This window comes from Larimichthys crocea, chromosome XIX (genome assembly GCF_000972845.2).
Source record: "Larimichthys crocea isolate SSNF chromosome XIX, L_crocea_2.0, whole genome shotgun sequence".
NCBI lineage: Eukaryota > Metazoa > Chordata > Actinopteri > Sciaenidae > Larimichthys > Larimichthys crocea.
In genome coordinates this window covers 7,887,822-7,907,581 of record NC_040029.1, presented here as the reverse complement: position 1 = coordinate 7,907,581, position 19,760 = coordinate 7,887,822, and the positions used below count along the sequence as shown (strand labels likewise).

At 40.5% G+C, this 19,760-nt stretch overlaps 1 protein-coding gene across 1 annotated transcript; it reads left to right on the top strand.

Moving 5' to 3' along the window:
• Nucleotides 1–1,277: 1,277 nt before the first annotated feature.
• On the top strand, nt 1,278–19,297 carry LOC104929093 (poly(rC)-binding protein 3). Its single transcript, XM_027291357.1, has 13 exons — nt 1,278–1,329; nt 8,859–9,028; nt 9,168–9,191; nt 9,292–9,324; nt 9,419–9,535; nt 9,997–10,128; nt 10,445–10,573; nt 11,805–11,879; nt 13,711–13,752; nt 15,594–15,672; nt 16,139–16,197; nt 16,736–16,905; nt 17,409–19,297. Exons 2-13 carry the CDS (start codon nt 8,954–8,956, stop codon nt 17,461–17,463), a joined length of 990 nt encoding a protein of 329 aa, XP_027147158.1. The 5' UTR covers nt 1,278–1,329; nt 8,859–8,953; the 3' UTR covers nt 17,464–19,297.
• Nucleotides 19,298–19,760: the final 463 nt, after the last annotated feature.

The following is a 19,760-nucleotide window of genomic DNA, read 5'->3' as shown; positions in this document are numbered from 1 at the left end:
ATGTAAACTAGTTTTGTCCAGCGCTGCCACCAGTCATGGTATTTTTGTGTTTTGAGGGTTCGAATATAAATCAGATTTCCTCTGACGTTGCGCTCTATTTTACCCCACACACTCTTCCTTTTATGATTCAATGTGGAGCAAATTTAATGCTCTATTTGTAGTTTATCCCATGGGCCATTTTACAGTCGGGTGGTTAGGTGAAGGCATGGTTACCATTTTCGTGTTGCGTAGGTGCAAATATTAAAAGACTCACTTCCGAGCCTTTATTTTGTTTCATGCAGGACTAACGCTGGATTTTGCATGGGGAGCATCTGTGCTCAATAAAAACAATTGGCAATGATGGGGAACACGTTCTTCATTGTCTGCATTGCCCCTAATCCAGACAGCACAATCCCACTGTTTGCTTTTCCCTGGCAGCTCCCTTAAACGCTCTGCTGCTGCTGCTGTCGTCCCACCCTAATAATGTCAGATTAAAGCCCTGCACACAACTGTCCATCTGACATGAGGGTTGGATTTGTGCTGGATTGGAAAATCTGGATGGGATGCTTCCAAAGCTCTGTAATTCTGCACATACACACTCAACTAGATAGACACACACAGATATACACCCACACACAGAAGCAGATTAAAAAGCATGTCACGGTGTTTGTGCACTGTTGGGGTTTGTGTTCATGTCTAAGTGTGTTTGCTTTGACCTCTAGTTCTTCTTTGAGGTTGCATCACATCAAGCCCCAAAAAAAGTTCCCCCAACTGTCCTGAGTGAGGCTGAAGTGTGTTATAAATCTTATTTGAACGAGAATCTGGGTTATTTTTCTGTCGATTGTTATCAACAATGACAAGGACGATAGCTTGGTGGATTCAGGGGTGTTCAACCCTGCCCTGGGATAGACGAGCGCCCTGGAGGCTACTTCTGATTCAGACATGCCCCCACGATGCCCGCCTCACTGGGCATGCCCCCTTTTTGTTGCAGCTGATGAAAGGGGGGGGGCGTCTGATAGGGCGGTGGGTGATGGTCACCCAGATTACGCCTTCATCATACGGCCTATTTACTTGCGCCAAACAGCTCAGCAAACAGTGGTATCGCATCGCAGCAACAAAAACTGCGCTCAGTGAGGATGCCAGTCGCTTTCCTTTTATCATATAATTTCGAGAACGTTCACGTGTTCCTCTGGTCGCTCATGTGACCTTGTGGTTTAGACCAATAGGGTGCCAGAGTTTTTCCTGGGCAGAGCAAAAGGAAGAGGAAAAAAAAATCATTTTCCCTTTGCGATTTTTAATCTTGCAACGCTGAAAGTGGTCGTCATCTACAGTATCCTGCGCTACATAAAGGTAAACTCACGTTTTTATGGCTCTTATGAAGAATCATTTGGTAAATCTCAGGTCAAGGAGTGTTTTAACATTTTTTCCCAAAATGCAGTATTCAAATGCATGATATATTTTCTTATTTTTTAAAAAAATACACAAGGTTTCCGGACTTCTAAAAGGTTGAAAACTCGCATGAAGTCCATGCTGTGTTGGGTAATGCCTTTCAATAATTAATTAACTTGATAACTTACCAACAGTCAAGAATAATCATTATCCTGGTAACAAGCTGTAGGACTTATTGACTCGTTATCTAATTTGGTTATTTGAAGTTAACATTTTCGGAAGTTCGCGTTCGAATAAAACGACTTCACGCAATGTGGAAATATTTTGGTTTTCCCAAGAGAATTGTCAATTTTACGGTCAGTCGATTTCGCTTTCAGGGGTCTCTTGATTATCCCTGTTTGAGTGTTCATTGTCTCGTCTTAGGTTCAAGCATGAGCGGTTTTATTGTTAAGAATTACCCCTTTGAATGACGAACACAAGAACTGCTGTTTATCTTCCAACTATGAAGCCGAACTGATCTTGTTCACTGTATGATTGAAGTGGAATTGATACATCAGTCCCCCCACCAAAGATCATTATTCCAATTATCGTCACCCTGATATTAACGCTGCTGCTGACGGCCTTATTCTCGGCCAAAGATGCCAGTCGTCATTACCTCAAAAGCTATTCGAGATGAAACACAGCGATGAATAACTCCTTTGTTTGGGTAAAAAAAAAAAACTCGTCATGTGGCGCTGAGATCAACAGTGAAAGTCTTGTAGTGGGTAGAGGAGGTGAAGGAACGACGGGAACGATGAGAAATCAAAGAAAAGGGGGGCGCTCTGCATGACCGCACGGCGATAGCTCGGCGTATGGAAGCCATGACTTTGTGACAAGCAGTGATCTCACGTTACAAATCGTGGCAAATCTAAAATGGCCGACTTTAGCACTCAGCTCTTAGCGCCGCATCCACAGCAACAACATGGTGTGCCTGCACTGTAAAGCCCTTTTACACTGGAACCCCCACCCTCCCTTTAAGCCAACACGTAGTACTCTGTGAGGGACTTTTAGAGCTACTTGGTGATCTCCTCTGCTCGTTGCATTCTCCGATTTGACTGGTCGTAGTGAGGATGTGGTGGCCAGAGTTTTGATTGTGATTTAGACTGAGCTATCAGGACGCTGGGCTGCTGATGTGGGCTGACAGCTCTTGAGAGCACTGTCATAGCGGCGTATAGGAAAGCCGATGGGGTAGACGCCAACCCCCCTCCCACCTCTACACCGCCGCACCGCACCACATACAACAAAAGCCTGCGCCAGACGAGACAAGAGCTGCTCATATACCAGTAAACTGAAGGCGAAATCCTCAGGACTCCTCTCGATTTCTTCTACGGTTACTATTTCTGACAGGAGCGACCAACGCCAGCAATTATTTATCATCCCTGTTGCTTCCGTCCTGTCACAAACTTTGTCTCAAGGAGGATTTTGCCGTCTGAACTGAGTTGAAAGTGAGAAGTTCCTCCATGCGGAACGGAGATGCTTTGCACAGATCTCATGAAAACATATGGATCCCCCTCTGTTGCCCTACATGCGTGCTAATTTCCCTTTTGTTCGGCCTTAATTGGAGCACAAACACGTACGACTGCCCCCCTTCATGCATCGAACATATTAGATACATTACAAGCATTCGCACGGTTGAGTTGATTGACTGCATTCAGGAAGTACTGTAGAGTTTGGTGCTCTAACATTGTCTGGAATGGCAAATATAAAGAAACTATAGAAGTATCTCTGCATTTTGTACCATTTGCTCTCTTTTAAAGTCAATGTTTGATCGTTGTGCACAGTTTACCTTGAAAACGACCTTGCCTCGAGCTGCTTTGAACCAAAACATGTCCTCTTGAACTTTCTGAGTCACCACGCTTCACTGGAAAACAAGCAAACTGCACTTGAGCTCACTCAATTCACAGTACGATGTCACTTTAAGATATTTTAGGGGCTTAACATTCAACATCCCGAGAGTTTAAAGTCAGCAGTTTAAGGTCAAAGAGCTCAGAGTTGGACGCCTTCTCTAATAATGTGAATACTGCAAATAAACTTGGGATTCATTAAGACTATTTTTTAAGGGCACGTCTGCTTAGCAGAATCCCTCTGCTGGCTCTCCTCCAAATTGGCCCTTGAAGAATGAAATGTGACAATTAAAACACCAAATGTAGTGAGTTTACATGACTTTGCATCCTTCTTTTCAATAGAATTCACAAATTTAAGAGGCAATGAGGCACAAAACACATTTCTTATGCTGCTTTAAGAGGCAATGAGGCACAAAACACATTTCTTATGCTGCTTCTCTTCAACGTTTTCCCTGCAGAGTCCTGTTTTTGTCCATTAATTGTTCAGCATTAGTACAAATGAAGCTGCAGATGTATTTGGCCTTGCAGCTTCGGCTCATGCTCTATCGTACCATCATGGAGGGTTTTATATCAAAACGTCATAACGACATATCTGTAGATACGTGGATTAGGACGGAACAGATGACAGGAGGCTTTGGCCTAGATTAGACCGGCCGGTCGTCCATTTAATGATTTTCTTTACAGGATTTTCAGATGTCTGTCTCTGTCTGTCTGTCTGTGAGCTGTTTTATTGACAGTATCTGTGCTGAAAACTTGTTTTCAAATGAGTTACATGCTGCAAAACAATCAATTACAAAACTGCATATGAGCCTCTACTCTTCTCACACATAACAATGTGTAAAAACATGCACAGAAAGTGAAAATTATCTATTTTTCATCATAGTTTTGGGGGTTTAAGTCAATATTTTGCATTATATGATCATCTAAACCTACCCAGATAAGGATTTGATGAAATAACTGGTCATTATCTGCATAAAGTATTTCATATTTGCAGTTTCAGTCCAAAATATGGGAACTTTTCAGTAAAAATGTGTGAAATTAGCACAAAAATGGAAATTTGCGGGATTTTTTTGCCTCATATAATTGTCTTAACCCACCTGGATGAGGATTTGATGAAATAACTGCTCTGATTTTAACGAAAAAAGGTGCAATAAGTACCAAAATATGGGATATCTTTCAGTAAAAATCGGCAAAAACATGCACAGAAATGGACATTTATGGGGGTTTTTTTTGTCTTCATGGCAGATTTTGGGGGGTTTAAGTCAACATTTTGCATCGTATGATCTCATATTTGCAGTTTCAGACCAAACTACAGAAACTTTGTACTTCGTTTGAGCCGTAAACACATTTAAAAACATCCCTAAATATGAATTTAGACATAAAACTGATTCAGAAAGTCACTCCATTGATCATTTATCTCTTCAAATACAAACAGCAGCAGCTTTTGCATGAATTAACAAACATTTTGTAGAAAAACATGAGGGGATAGATTTGTTTCCTGCTTCTAAAATCTAGAAAAATGTGACATCGTCACGTCTTAAAACCAAAACAATGGGCTAAGCAATGGCGTTTCAAAGCTACAAGAGAAACACGTCTTCATCTTGTTTTTATTCTCGATATTCGGAGGTGCACGCTGCAGTTTTCTTTTTCCAAGCTTCATGTCAAAGGGGTCAAATCAAGTTGATGATCACTTCACTGTGCGGGCAGAGGAAGAGGAGGAAGAGGGGCAGCGAGCGCTGTAATGAGATGTTTTCATAACTGTAGCAATCGCTGCCTCCTTCCTGTCGAGTTGAGAGAATAAAAAAACATTTAATCTGAATACGAATTTTTCACATCTTCAAACTGTTACTTGAAGAAGCTAACAGCGTCAGTGTACACTGAGGTTGGATAGTTTAATAGCATCTTAAAAATCCACTTTCACGTCAAATACCCTCATAACTTTTTGTCTTTGCATCATTTACACCCCAGTGGCTCCACATAAGAGCAGCATCTCCTCATTGTCAGGAGTACATAAAGACTCAAGTTCTTCAAGTGCAATGCATGAATCTTTTCTGTGGCGAACGCCGAACAGACGAAGGGAGGCAAAGGGATGGAGGAGGTGGAGGGGTGGGGGAGCCATTTTGTGCAGTGCGTTGTCCAGCCGAGCGTAAAGCGTGATTAATTCAATAGCCGCCATAAAGGAGGAGGAGGCTAGCAGCACTGCAACACCGAGCATGACCCACTTTCCCCGTCAGATGTCATGAAAAATTCCCTCCATCCCTCTGTGTGCTTCTCGTTTCACCCCCACACTCCAACTTCCTGCCTGATTAACAAAATCAATGCACGCGGCCGCAGAGCACGCATAAAATTAAGTTAATAAATGAGCTTTTAGGTGGATGTTGTGGAGAAATTTAGACCTTAAAATAAAATTTTAAAAAGTGCTGGAAGGTTTTAGCCCATTGGGGCAAATGATTCACGGGGCCTTGACCTAATTTTATTATGCTACAGGACGTATGAGCAAAATACAGTCTGCGAGGACGACTGTTCAAACGCTGACCCCGTTCGTCTCCGAGGCTCGTTTCTGTTGACCTAAATGTACAGTCTGTGCGTCTAAATTACAGGAAAGGAGCTTGTTATTGTGCAGGATTGCAGGAAATAAGTGCGAAAGCGCCGTGCAAGTCAACTTTGAGAAAGAAATCGCCAACGTTAGCCTGAATTCTCGTCAATCTTGGAGGGTTTTTCTGGCCCCCGCCCTCCCTCCTGGCCTCTGTAGAGAACCTGCACCGCTGGCTTGGTCTTAAACCCGGATTAAGGCTTTTTATGTAATCTGGTCTCCTCTGGGAGATTGGAGAGACAGCTGGCAACAGAATCCCTGTCGTTATCTGTCGAACCTCCCGTGGCCTCCGACCAACACATCCTTCCGCTCTCAGCTCGTAGATTAGAGGGGGAACGATGGTGCAGTCGTACAGTACGGTCACATTTAGATTTATATTAATAAATAGCAACAAGAGCTCAAACAGTTAGTCAATTAACTGCAATCAGCGACTATTTTGTCTTTGTTTTGCACCTTTTAAACCACAATACCCCAAGAAAAAAACTCACAGGAACCCAAACTAGAACAATACCCCAAGAAAAAAACTCACAGGAACCCAAACTAGAAGAAAAAACACATTAAAATAATCAAATCTTTCGTGATAACCGCTCAGAATATTCTTATCGGACAGCTCAAGGTTGTTTCTTATACACACAAATACAAACAGAAACATGCAAGAAAATTAAATTTAAAAAAAGTTTTTTGGTGGTTTTCTTCACATTCTATCAGAATTAACTAAAAATATTTTCAAATGTTGGTCAGAAGTGGGAATTTGTTTTATATTTAAACAAACCGAACAAATGTTTGTTTGTCAGACAAAATGAGACACTGGAAGACGTTGGTTTGAACGCAGGCTCTTCCTCTTTTATGTTTTTAACATTTCATAGACTGAAAAAAAAAAGGATTAGATCATCTGAGAAAATAATTAATTGGCAGATTAATCGATAAATTGCAGCTGTACTTTAAACTCAAGAGAGTAAAACATAATTTCTTTGTCTGCAGGGAAACTGTTGAAGTAAAAATATAAATAACGGTTTGAAAGACTTCTTTGCAGTTAAGAAAAAAGAGAATATTCCGAAATTTGTGTCGCATTTTGTCCTTTAGCTTTAAGTAATGTGACGCTGAGAGGTCAGACATCTTGTTTAAAACATTATAAAACTGCTTGCTGGATGTTTTTAAGTGTTTTCCTGCTGCGTGATGTGTTCATGCTGATAAATTAGACTGAACGAAGGCCTGAACGTAACTGATGCAAGTTTGTCAGATTATTTCATGGATTTTGCTCGACCGGGTTCGTTCGTGTTGAGACTTGATTGAACTGATTTCCAGCAGCTAATTAGTGACCACACAAGGGAAGAAGTCCGTTTCCACATAGCAACAAAGCCTCTGATTGGCAGGCGATGACTTTATCTGTCTTTTCAGTCAAGGTCAGCTGCTTCAGGAGCTTTTCTCTCCATGTATCGTCTTTAAAGGAGACTGAAGCGTGTCAGAAAAAAGAAAATAAATATTATTTAACTCATGTTAAGTGCTGCAGATGTTTTTCTCTGTATTTGATTTATAATTAATAAAGGAGAAAACTGTCTCTGTGGCATTAGATGTGAAGGTTTGTGTTAAAACAAAGAAAAATCATCAATATTTTCTATTACTTTTGTATTTTAATGACTTAAATAACTTATCTACATTAATTTTTTATAAGTTGATAATCTACAGTCATTAATTCAACTATTACGAGGATTGTTTATTCAAATTTAGTAACCTCACAGTAGATTTATGTCTGATTCATGGACAGAAAAGTTTTAAATGTGAACTCCTGGGCACAAATCAGTGCAGAAAGTGTTTAGATCCACTGTCAGGACTGCAGCGCCATCCTGTGCTCGCTCTTTGTAACTGAAGCCTTGAGTCATTACATCACTTGTCAGCCAGAATTAGACGCCTTCCAGCTGAAACAGGCCCGATAAAAATAAATATGGTGCTCCACGTTCGATGGCTCATCTCGTGACTAAAGAGACATATGCTGACCTACATTTCTGTTGTGGAAAGAAAGACCAAAAACTGTTGGAGGATCTTCACGTCCTACAATGACTTTTATGTTGTTGGTCTGTGTATTTATGGCACTACCATGCGCCAAGTTTGCTGTGATTTCACAGTAAAAGACCGTAAAATATGTCATGCCTAAGCAAAAAATATGACAAAACCTTTATTTATACAGCATTTTAAGGGGATTTATACAGAATTATTAATTAGTGATTGTTAATTTTACAGTAAAACACTGTATGATATTTAATGGCATATTTTACAGTCTTTTGCTGTTATGGTTTGGCAGTTTTTCACCGTAAAATCTACAGATATTAAAAAATATGAAATAAAACGCCAACCTTAAACGTGAAATCAGCAATACTAATCTCCTTTAACTGTAAAATTAGATTAGTATTTATTACGGTAAAAAACTGGCAGCTGAATTTTAACATAACACAAAAACATTTTTCGCACAAAATTAAAACAAATTTTTAAGGCTCTCTTTAAGGAAATATTCTGCATATTTATTAAGAAAAGTGACGATTCCTCTGTGTATTACAGCTGTACTGCTGTCTAAAAACGACACCATCCTGCTGCCGTAAACACTCAAGAACACCAAATTAATCCACATCAGAAAATAGTCCCAACAAATCTGCCTTTTCGTCGTTTTTTTTGCTTTTCTTATGCAAAAAGAGTATAACCAGCCTCATCCTTTTGTTTATGCAAGTGCACAAACTTCAAACCAGGAGCTTTCAGGGCCCCTGAGGGGTTCTGGGACAATCCCCAGCTTCGTTCTAATCCCCTTTTTTTCTTCCTTTTGTAAAACAAGAAGCTCTTTAGTCACACTTCCACTCATCCTGTTCCCTCAAAACTTAACATGTCATCCAGCAACATGTGACTAAAAAGCTAAAAAGAATATATTTCATCCCTGACGACAAACAAAAGTGCCTCAGTCTCACATCTTCAGCCAGCAAACTGTCCAAATTTCAATAATCCCAACACTTGTGTCTTTTGTCCGCCAGGTGACCGGTTGGCTGACTCCACCATCACACTCGCGTTGGCCCTTGAACTCCTCTCTCACGTGACCAAGCCCCTTTCCTTCACATCCAATCCCGACATGGAGCCCATCAAGGTCCAATCAGAAGGTGGACTGAATGTGACCCTCACCATCAGGCTGCTGATGCACGGCAAGGTACGAAATAAACACGCAGAAGATTCAATTTTCTGTTCTGTGAGGCTGGTTTGGTTTCCAATTATCTGTCAAAAGAAAATCATTTCAAGGTCGCCGGTGGCACCAAAACACCCAAGATTGTTTTTTTATGTCTCTGCAGGAAGTTGGAAGCATCATAGGAAAGGTATTTATCACAAACACAACAAACAGACCATGTAAAGAATCAAAACACCTGCGGGAAACACACAAAACATCTAATTAATATTCTTTTTCTTCACTTCCAGAAAGGAGAAACGGTGAAGAAAATGCGTGAAGATGTATGTAGAACTTTTCTGCAAATAATCCAGTATTGGTAACACTCTTAATCTGTGTTTTAATCTCATAATCATGTACTTTTTGTTACTTTTTCAGAGCGGTGCTCGAATTAACATCTCAGAGGGGAACTGCCCCGAACGGATAGTCACCATCACCGGGCCGACAGATGCTATTTTCAAGGCCTTTGCCATGATAGCCTACAAGTTTGAGGAGGTACAACAAGTCTGTGTTTACAGGTTTCACTGTGTTGCACAGGCACACCGGTGGAGGGAAGTATCCACCGCCGTGCTTTAGTGTCTGTTCTTGTATTCAAATGGAATACAAAGCAGGTTTGGCTCCGGTATGTAGGACACAAATGTGCTGATCTAACCTTGCAGCACCCTTTGAAAGTGGGCCAGTACTGTGTTTTCATTTGGTTGTTGTATCAGGACGCCTCGAGCGTACAAAAGACACAACAGAGAGAGAGACCTGTGCGAATCTGCAAAGTCGATATTTCAGCAAAATATTGATGTCGAATATGTCGTTGATGGTATAAATTGCCACTTTAAACACAATTTTCTACTTAAAAATATAATGTAGAGCATCGCCAACAGTTTCTACTGATGCATGATGGTGCATTTCTACAAAGCCATCACCGCACTCGTCTGATAAAACCTCGTCTTCCCTCTCCTCAGGATATAATCAACTCTATGAGCAACAGTCCAGCCACCAGTAAACCCCCTGTAACCCTGAGGCTCGTCGTCCCGGCCAGTCAGTGTGGCTCGCTCATCGGCAAAGGAGGCTCCAAAATCAAAGAAATGAGAGAGGTAGAGTCCAAAGAAGAGTAAAAACTCTTACACAATACCAACCATCTCTGTAAATATCATATTTTAGAAGACATGGGCACCAACCAGAAGACTTCCTTGTAATTTGTGCAGCCATGAGATGTTGTAAATCTCATATTTATCGCTCATATAAGCTTTCTAAATCCCATATTTATGGTTCTTACAGTTTCCGTGTAAACTTTAAGCCCTGCGTAATCCCTCAGAGCAATCTGGTATCCGTTTGAAATGTATTTAACACATGATTTTTCTTGAGAATCACACATTTTATGTATAATTCAATATTCTCTTAACCTTTTAGTCCACGGGAGCTCAGGTCCAGGTTGCAGGCGACATGCTCCCCAACTCCACCGAGCGAGCGGTGACGATCTCAGGCGCTCCCGAAGCCATCATCCAGTGTGTCAAACAGATATGTGTGGTGATGCTTGAGGTACAATCAGGGAAGGGAGAGGGGAAAAAGATATGAAGGAATGAGATATGAAATGCCTGATATGTAAGATACACGTGTTTAAAGTTATAACCTTTAACCCTCCATCACTTGTGGTTACTAAAACAACTAAACCGGACGCCCCTTGAGGAGCTATTTAAAGGCTCTGGTGCACATTTACATTGCTGCCACAGTTTTAATAACAGTTGCTTTTTTTTCAAAGCTGCAGTTCCTCAAACATCCACTTGAGGCTGGCTCCAGAAGTGAGTCAGTCTCCATAAGTCCCCATGTTTCACAGCAGAAACAAACATGTTTACAGCCTGGTACAAAAAACAGTTTTGGTCTCTGTAGCTAATTTCCCCGTTCATGAAAACTGTACTGAGGGTGAATTTATATACAACTCACCTGTTCACATTATATTAATGCTTAAAGTTATGCAGGATTAAGAGCGTGGCAACCTGCACCACAGATCTTGGCAACGCTGTGGCAGACTCCGCCACTAAAATGGCTCAAACTTAAAGGTTATAACTTTAACACAGCTGCTGCTAAACATCTGATAATATCATGTCATAACTTTAATTTTCTTGTGAATGTTTTGACGTTTGCAAACCTGGAAAGCTAAGCTACACAGCTGCAAACATATTTGGATTCCCAGAGAGCTAAATTGAGCAAAAGCTAGTGATACTGACTTGTAGGCACATGTCAAAATTCAGATTTAACGGACTATCTTGCAATTGTTTTGTTCAGCTGACTTCCCTCAATGCTTTGGATCAATCAAACGGACTACACACTTTGTAGTTGTCTCTCTTTTCTTGCACCATTAATCTCAATAATTAATTATCTGCACAGCCAGTTCTCCATTGGGCCTTCATGGTGGCACCAGCCATGGATACTAGGACATATGTGACATGACTGTAAGTCTCTAGTGGAAAGATATTTTTAAAATATTCAGTATGTAGAGTCATCATTATCCAGTTGAAAGTGATGTTTCAGGTAAATCCAAGTTTAGTTGTGCACTGAACCACGATTTGGACGTTTTATGTCAGCATGAACACACAGTGAAGAGCACTTTTGTGTGAGTGTCACAGGTCGTCTTCCCTAAGGCACCGTCCCTCTTGGTCTCACTTTTTGCAACTTCTTTTCTTTCTTTCTGCTCTAACACTCTCTCCACGTCTCACTCTTCTTCTTCTTCTTCTTCCTCCCCTCACTCTCTCCCTCCTTTTGCTCTCCTCAGTCCCCACCGAAAGGTGCCACCATCCCCTACCGCCCCAAGCCTGCCTCCACCCCTGTCATTTTTTCAGGTGGCCAGGTAAGAGCAGACCCACTGGGGGCGTCCACAGCCAACCTCAGCCTCTTACTGCAGCACCAGCCACTGCCTGTTAGTGTCGCACCAGGTTTTACTCACTTTTCCTCACCACCCCGCCCCCTGACCCCACCCATTGACCCTTACTAGCATGAAACCATCACTGCTGTTTAATGTGCCCTCACTCGCCATCCACCTCCCACAGCCACTCAAACCAGAACTGGGATAAATGGCATTGAATTTATTTGGGGAACTTACCTTGAGAGGCGGTGTAAACATCTTTGTATTCCTCTTTGAAAAAGACTAAACAGAGAAAAAAACTCTAACTTTGCTTTAAAAATCTAAATAAGAAGCACTAAAACAAACTTTTATACTTGAAGCTGACAGAACTGAAACAGCAAAATGACTTCATTCAGTCATAATGTACAAAAAAACAAAACACAGCAGGACAACAACAGGTAAACACAGCAACACTGGGAAGCAGGTGTGCCAGGTGAGCTGTACAGCAAGTAAACCCCAGTGGCGACAACTAGTGGACTGGAGGAACAAAACATTAACTCCTTATTTTGTGGCTACAAATTTCATTCATCTGTTGGGTTATTTTATCATTAATTCAACTTTTGGTCTCCAGAAAACATTAGAAAATGTTCTTTACTTAGAGTTTACTGTCATATAAAAGTAGAAATTCAATATTTACATTTGAATTTTTAATATTTTACCTACTGATTAATTTACTGTTTATCAACAAAACTCAACTGAGGGCTCTTATGTTTGATTTTATAAGATATATAATTCATCTGCAATTCTTTTGTTGATTTTTTTGTTTATCAATTAATTAATATTTTGGTCTACAGATAAAAATAAACAATTACAAAATGTTCTTGTCTTTGACTTTACTGTCTTATAAATGAGAATAAATTCAATATTCACGTTTCCCCTTTTACTTAAGAAGCACTAAGGTTGGAAAAATCCAATTAAAATCACCAAAAACCACAAAATATTCAGTTTACTATCACATAAGACAAAGAATATTATCCATATAAATTCTTGAAATGTTGAATGTTTATTAAGTATAACTTCATCTCAATATTTAACCAACATTTACCAAGCGGCAACCTCCATGCCTGTGAAGTGACGTGCCAAAAACTGCAAACATCCACTTGAAGCTGGCTCCAGTAGTGAGTCAAGCAACAATCTCCACAGACTTGAAGTGACGTAATTAACACCTTGCCCTGATGTTTACATCATGTGATGGCACATTCAACCACGAAGGCCACATGGTCACTGAGTGGTATATGAGGAAGGCCAGCTCCCGAAGTGAGTCAGTCTCCATAAGTCCCCATGTTCAAATGTCCAACTTCACGGTAGAAATAAACATGTTTACAGCCTGATACAAAAAACAGTTTTGGTCTTTTAAGACTTAAATCTGAGTCTCTATTCTCAGTTGGACTTGCACATACAGCGCTCCTCTGGTTGCTGTCGTGACAGATAAAATGAAATTTAGCTCAGTTCTGACCTCCGTGGCCTCTATAAATCACACATCCAACAGGCCAAGTCACATTACTCCTCTCTGGTTCTCCTCCACACCCTCCTCCCCGTCACCTCCCAACTGTCTGAGTTGTCCCTTATTGATTTAGTTCAACTGGATCTGATTGATGAATAGTAGCAGAACATGACAGAAAGCCTATAGTGCATGACTCTCTTGTAATATAGCTAAAAAAAAAAAAAAATTAAAGTGCTTGAGTTGTAGAAATGTCATTTTTCTTACAGTGTGTGTTTTATTTTTGTTCCCGTGATGTGACAAGATAACAATGAGCTCTTCTTCTCGTGTTCGCAGGCTTATACCATTCAAGGACAGTACGCCATCCCACATCCAGATGTGAGTGCTCACCCCTCGAGGCAGTCCACACTGCACTCCTCCCCATCGCATCCAAAATTTCTCTCTTTGACTCGCAGGCTCTTCGCTCTCTTTGCACCCATATTAATATTAATTGTTAATATTAATGCAGCTTTTTCTGTCTGACACGTAACTCCTATATCTTCTAACTTTTCTAACTCCCTGCCCTTTGTTTTGGCGTCAAACCTCATGGGGCTTGGCCTGAAGGAGTTACCAGATTTTGCAGATTGGTTGATGCTTGATAAAAGCACTTCACTGCCGCAGATGCTGAATAAAAAGGTCTTTGTTTCGTCGGTGTAACTTTAACAGAAAAATAAAGTCCTCATGGAGTTCACTGTGACATCTATTGACTACCTCCAAGGTAGGAAATGATGGTAATCTAAATCGACATTTTGTTTTCACTTCATTATTCAATCTGACATCACGTCAATGTTGCCTTTTTCTTTTCCGGGAGTGGGGTTATTTTTTATCCAGTTGCTGGAAGTAGAAGCGGTCAGGTCCTTTAAAGCAACTTCATGTGTTAAAATGTTTTTTTTGCCATTTAGCGCCCCCAGATTCAGAGAGAGATCCCACTGTGGTAAATATGGACAGAGGTCGACAACTTTGCTAACAGCCAAACATGAAGCAAGGTCAACAGCACAAGACATAGCAGCCAGCTGATATTACTGACTAGTCCAACAGCAAGAAGCTCAGCTCGGTGTCTGTCTTTCAGCCTTTTATTTCACCAAGCTCTCACCAACCACTAAAAGTCAGTCCCAGATCTACTCTTGCCTCGCTTTCTTTCTCTTTTTAGCTTCCTCCGTCTGGCCTCTTCTCCTCTGTCATTATGTCCACAGAGGCTGCTGAGCCTGGTTACATTGTCCACTTGCCCAGCTCCAGTTCTGGCATGACACCAGCTCCGCTCCCCGTCAGCATTCCCTGAAGAGCTCACAGCCCGGCTAACAAACTGAGCTAACAGCAGCTACAGTTGGCAGCATTTTACATCACTGTTCATCAGGAAACTCTGTAAATCACAGAGAGTTGAGGCGGAGCAGCCGAAGGACATCAGAGGGAAAACCAGAATACATTTTCCGTATGAAATATGATCCAGTTTCACCAAAATCAGTGAAATAGTCAATTTAAAGCAACCCTGTAAATAAAATCATGAATTTGTGGGAAATAACTCAAAATCTTTACAGTAGTTTTCTGTTGTTTTTTTTTTTTGTAATTGTATACAAAACTCTGTAAAGTTACAGACATTATCTATACATGAAAACCAAACTTATTATAAGTACTTAAGATGACAAATTACAGTTATTTCTCATTTTCTAACTGAAAAATTACAATACAGTATTTATACAGTATTTTTCTTCTTTATGAAATTACGTACAAATTCATATAAAATGACAATAATGATCTATAATTAAATACGCAGGAGTTTGATCATAATAATTGAAGGAAAATCTGTGAAATAACCTGACAAAACCTCGACTGAAATTTTCAGTTTTCTTTAATTTTACAGTCATTCGACCGTTTTTTTAAATGTTTTTTTTTTCTTGCATTGAACTCAAAGGTCTGAAACCAATATGTTCCTTTAAATAAACTGGTCACATCTATACGCCCTCTGCACATGGTCACATAACTCAGGCCAAGTCCTCTATGAGCTTCTTTCTTTCTGTCTCTCTCTCGGTCTTTGTCCTTCACCTGTCTGTGTTGTCGTCCTCAGATCCTCTCTTCACTCTTGTAGCATTTCGGACATACCTGTGTGTGCGTTTGAGCGTGTGCGAGTGTGTTTTTTTAACGATGACCTCATAGCTCTGCTGTCCTCCTCCTCCCCCCCTCAGCAGTTGAGCAAGCTCCACCAGTTGGCTATGCAGCAAACCCCCTTTACCCCCCTCGGACAGACCACCCCTGCCTTCCCCGGTACGTACCCACCTACACGACGACCCTCTTTACCAAAGCTCCTTCTCTCGTTTTTACCTGTAGAGACAAACACATTCTCTTCCTCCTTTTATTTCTCTTTCTCTTCTTTTTCCTGTCTCTGTCCTTTCTCTTCTTCTTCTTCTCCTCGTTCTCCTCCTAATGGTCTCTGTGGTGCACTGCCATTGACATGGCCTGCTGGTGGTCTGCTCTTGTTGATGTTGAGGTTTCTTTGGTTTTCCCTTAGTATCCTCTTCTTTTTTTTAAAGATTGTTTTAATAACTCACACTGTCAGTGTATTAAAGTTATCCACTGCTCTGGGCTGACACATAAATGCTATCGGTCAATAGACAGAGAATGAAAAAACTCCAGGACCACCGTTCATCAATGCTCCCTCAGTGTGCCAAACTCTATTTTATGTCCTCTTCCTTCCCTCCTCTCTCTTTTCCCATCTGCTTCCTGTGTTCAGCAGCAGGTCTGGATGCCAGTAACCAGGCCAGTACTCATGAACTCACCATTCCCAATGATGTGAGTATATCAGATGTTTTCATTTCCCCCCTGACACTTGTCATTCAAAAACTAACGGGGCGTTCATTTTTTTAAATTATAACCGGCTTCTTTTTGCCCTCAGCACCACCAAGTATTTAAAGATAATATTATCAACACTTATTCAGCAGTTTTGTGGCCACTTTGTGCTAATTTGTCACTGCCACTCGAAAGAAAAAAAGACTAAATGAAATAAAGCGCGACACTCGTCAGACGTCACTAAAAGCACAAATCCGCGAACATTGCAAGAACACAATGTCAGAAACTCCAGTTTGTTATCTTTTAACATGGCTTCCTTTGCAGTGATACAATCTGACAGCAGTACAGCTGCAACTATTGAGAGATATAATGTAGCCAAAGGCAGTTGGTTTTGTAAAGTGAATGTCCTAAATGGAAAAGACTTGTTGGACCAAAAGAAGAAGTATTAAAGGCTGACACTGACTTGCATCATAGCGAGTCCATGTCCAGTCAAATCTAAAAATGTGGCCTATCCTAAGTCAACCCCCCATTTTCTTCCCAGCTAATAGGCTGCATAATCGGACGCCAGGGAACCAAAATCAACGAGATCCGTCAGATGTCTGGGGCACAGATCAAAATTGCTAACGCCATGGAAGGGTCATCGGAGCGCCAGATCACCATCACAGGGACCCCCGCCAACATCAGCCTGGCCCAGTACCTCATCAATGCAAGGTCAGAGCTCGACAGCTGTTAAAGTCTCATTTGTTACTGTCAAAGTTTTGTGTTTTGAAACTGCAAAGTGCCTAATTAGCTGTTCTCAGTTTGTCAAGTTCTTGCAAAAACACTTATTTTAATGAGCATAAAACATCAAGCCTCCTGTCTGCAAGCATTTATGTTTGCTATTCTTTCTTCTGTGGTTCTGCACCATTGTTGTTGTTGATGATTTCATACCAAACAACAACTTTAGCCAGAGAACGGTCACGTTGTTAATCCTGCATAACTTTAAGCCTTAATATAATCTGAACAGGTGAGTTGTATATAAATTCACCCTCAGTTCAGTTGTCATGAACGGGGAAATTAGCTACAGAGACCAAAACTTGTTGGACATTTTAACATGGGGACTTACGGAGACTGACTCACTTCTGGAGCCAGCCTCAAGTGGACGTTTGAGGAACTGCAAGTTTTTATTGAGAAAAATATAAATCATTCCTTACCTTCCAATGATGCTCTTTCAGGTTCAGAGACGTGGCGGCCATGTGGAACGACCCATCTTCCATGACCACATCCTGAGATCCCTGACTGGCTCCTCCGTTTGGCCCTTTCCAATGACTGACTACCGCCGACAACCCTGATGAAGCCCTTCGGACTCTGGCTCTGGCTCTCCGAAAATAGAAACCACCTTCCCACCCTGGTTCAAAGTTGTTGTTTGTACATCAGGGAGGGGCGGGCGCTTATATTTATTTTTCCGAGAGCCAGATTAAATTTAAAAAAACAAAAAAACAAAAAATAAATTCTCTGTTGATTAGGGTTTTTTTTTAGCGAACTGTTGAAGCATGTTGAATGTTTATTAGGAACAACTTGTGTTAATCTTTCTTCTTTTTCTCTCTATCTATTACTTTCTCTCTCTCTCTGTCAGTGCTGCGTCATAGAAAATTAATTTAAAAGTATACAAAGTAAAAGATTGAACATTTTTGTAGAACGTAGTTATTTGCATATTAACAGCTGCTCAGTGATGCTATCGGCAGAGTGTGTGGTGGGATGTAGCCAAATTATCAAATTTTGATAATATATATTTGAAAATATAAATATTGGACTTTTCTGCTTTTGTCCTAATTTGCATCTTTGTCTACTTACAAATCCAATACTCTACCCGCGACTCTTTGCTGCATCACATGACCCTTTTAAGCCAATGGTATCACTCCTTAGAGCCTCCCTTCTCATGTTTATTTCCTATACTTACATTATCACTTATATTGCATGTGTTCATTGTGTCGTATCGTTGCGTATTTGAGTAAACCTGTTCAGTGTACGTGTTCCTTCAAATGTTATTATTGTATCTTACAGCTCCCGTTATTTTTCCGCAATCTTTTTCAGCATTTTTGGCCGTTCACGTCTAGTCCTACTCCCTGCCCAAAAGAGAAACTTTCCGACATAGCCTCCTTCTATCGAGACCGATTATTAGTATGTAGATGCATGAATGGGAATTAGTGAAAAATCAGTGGCTAAAAACACTAACTGAAAATTTAAAAATGATTGTTTACTAACTTATTATTCTACTGTATTTGTTTTGTACAAAGACTTTTGTGATTTAGCACATTAGTCGACTACGCGGCGCTCATGCAATAGACTACTCAACACTTTACTCTGGACTGCCTCTGATGTGGGAGGAATTAGTTGGACTTAAAAGCCAAGTGTTGCGTCCAAACCTTTTCGGCTTCCTTCCCTTGTTTCGGAAAATATTTGTTAGGTAGCAAAAACAAAAAGAAGTTTGTTTGGGGAGGGAGCGAAAACCAAGGGAACGAAGCCAACTTTCCTAGTTTGGACGAAGCCGAATGGTATTTTTTGGGCCAAGGAATGTTCAGGGGTTCATTGGGGGGAACCCGCGGGGCCTGGGCGGACGTGACCACTCAGTCTCTTTTTCAAGATTGTTCATCTTGTCATGTTGTTTTCTTTCTTTCTTGTTTTTTTTTTGTTGTTGTCATACGGTTGATTTGACGCATTAGGTTTGAATGTCTTTTTATTGTCACGACTTTGTCAGCAACTTAATTGTTTTCATTTAAAAAAGAACGGACAGGTTGGATGACAATTCCTGCTTCTCTGGTTTTCAGTAAAAACCAGCATGTATTTATTTATGGTGTGGTGATGCACATGACTTTTTGTTTGTCGATCATGACACTTAAGCTAAGTTAGTTTTGTTGTATTGTATTTAATTTGAGAGGGAGGTGTGGATGATACTTGGTATGATCCAGTATTCATCCCTCACATGTTCTACTCATAAGGATGCTCTAAATACTATTGGACAGCTTGAGTCATGTCATTTCCGAGCTTCAGCTGAGCTCAGTTAAGTTTTGACACATACAAACAGCTGTTGAATGTTATTGTCGAATCACATTATCTGTCCAACACAGCATTTTCACTCAATTTCTTCATACATACGACTACTTTTGTTTTGTTTCCAATGGCCTACGCTGAGCTTAGAGGAAAAGTTTCACATTTTGGGGAAATTTTAGACTCATATCTGTAAATATGAAGCTACTGCTAGCAACTGGATAGCTTAATTTATTATAAAGACAGGGAACAAGGCACAACAGCTCCTTAGAAATCAGTTTACCAGCATCTAAGACTTACAAATTAACATGTTTTATCTAGTTAGTTTGATGTCAGGCTAGTGGTTTTCCCTTGTTTTTAAGTTTATGCTAAGCTAAGTTAAGCTGGTTGTAGCTTCATATTTAGCATATTTTACACGTCACTTTTTGTGCAAATGAAAACAAACATGTTAATGAAACATGCATGTTAATTAGTGAATTTCAGAGGCATATTTTGTTATTTTTGGGAATGCTAGCCTTATAAAGACTTGAAATGGAGAA

Excerpts from the sequence above, each read along its gene's own strand:
- LOC104929093 (XM_027291357.1), top strand. The coding sequence starts at position 8,954 with ATGGAGCCCATCAAGGTCCAATCAGAAGGTGGACTGAATGTGACCCTC. Across the intron at positions 9,325-9,418 it reads TGAAGAAAATGCGTGAAGAT|AGCGGTGCTCGAATTAACAT; the intron begins GTATGTAGAACT and ends TTACTTTTTCAG. Across the intron at positions 16,906-17,408 it reads CAGTACCTCATCAATGCAAG|GTTCAGAGACGTGGCGGCCA; the intron begins GTCAGAGCTCGA and ends ATGCTCTTTCAG.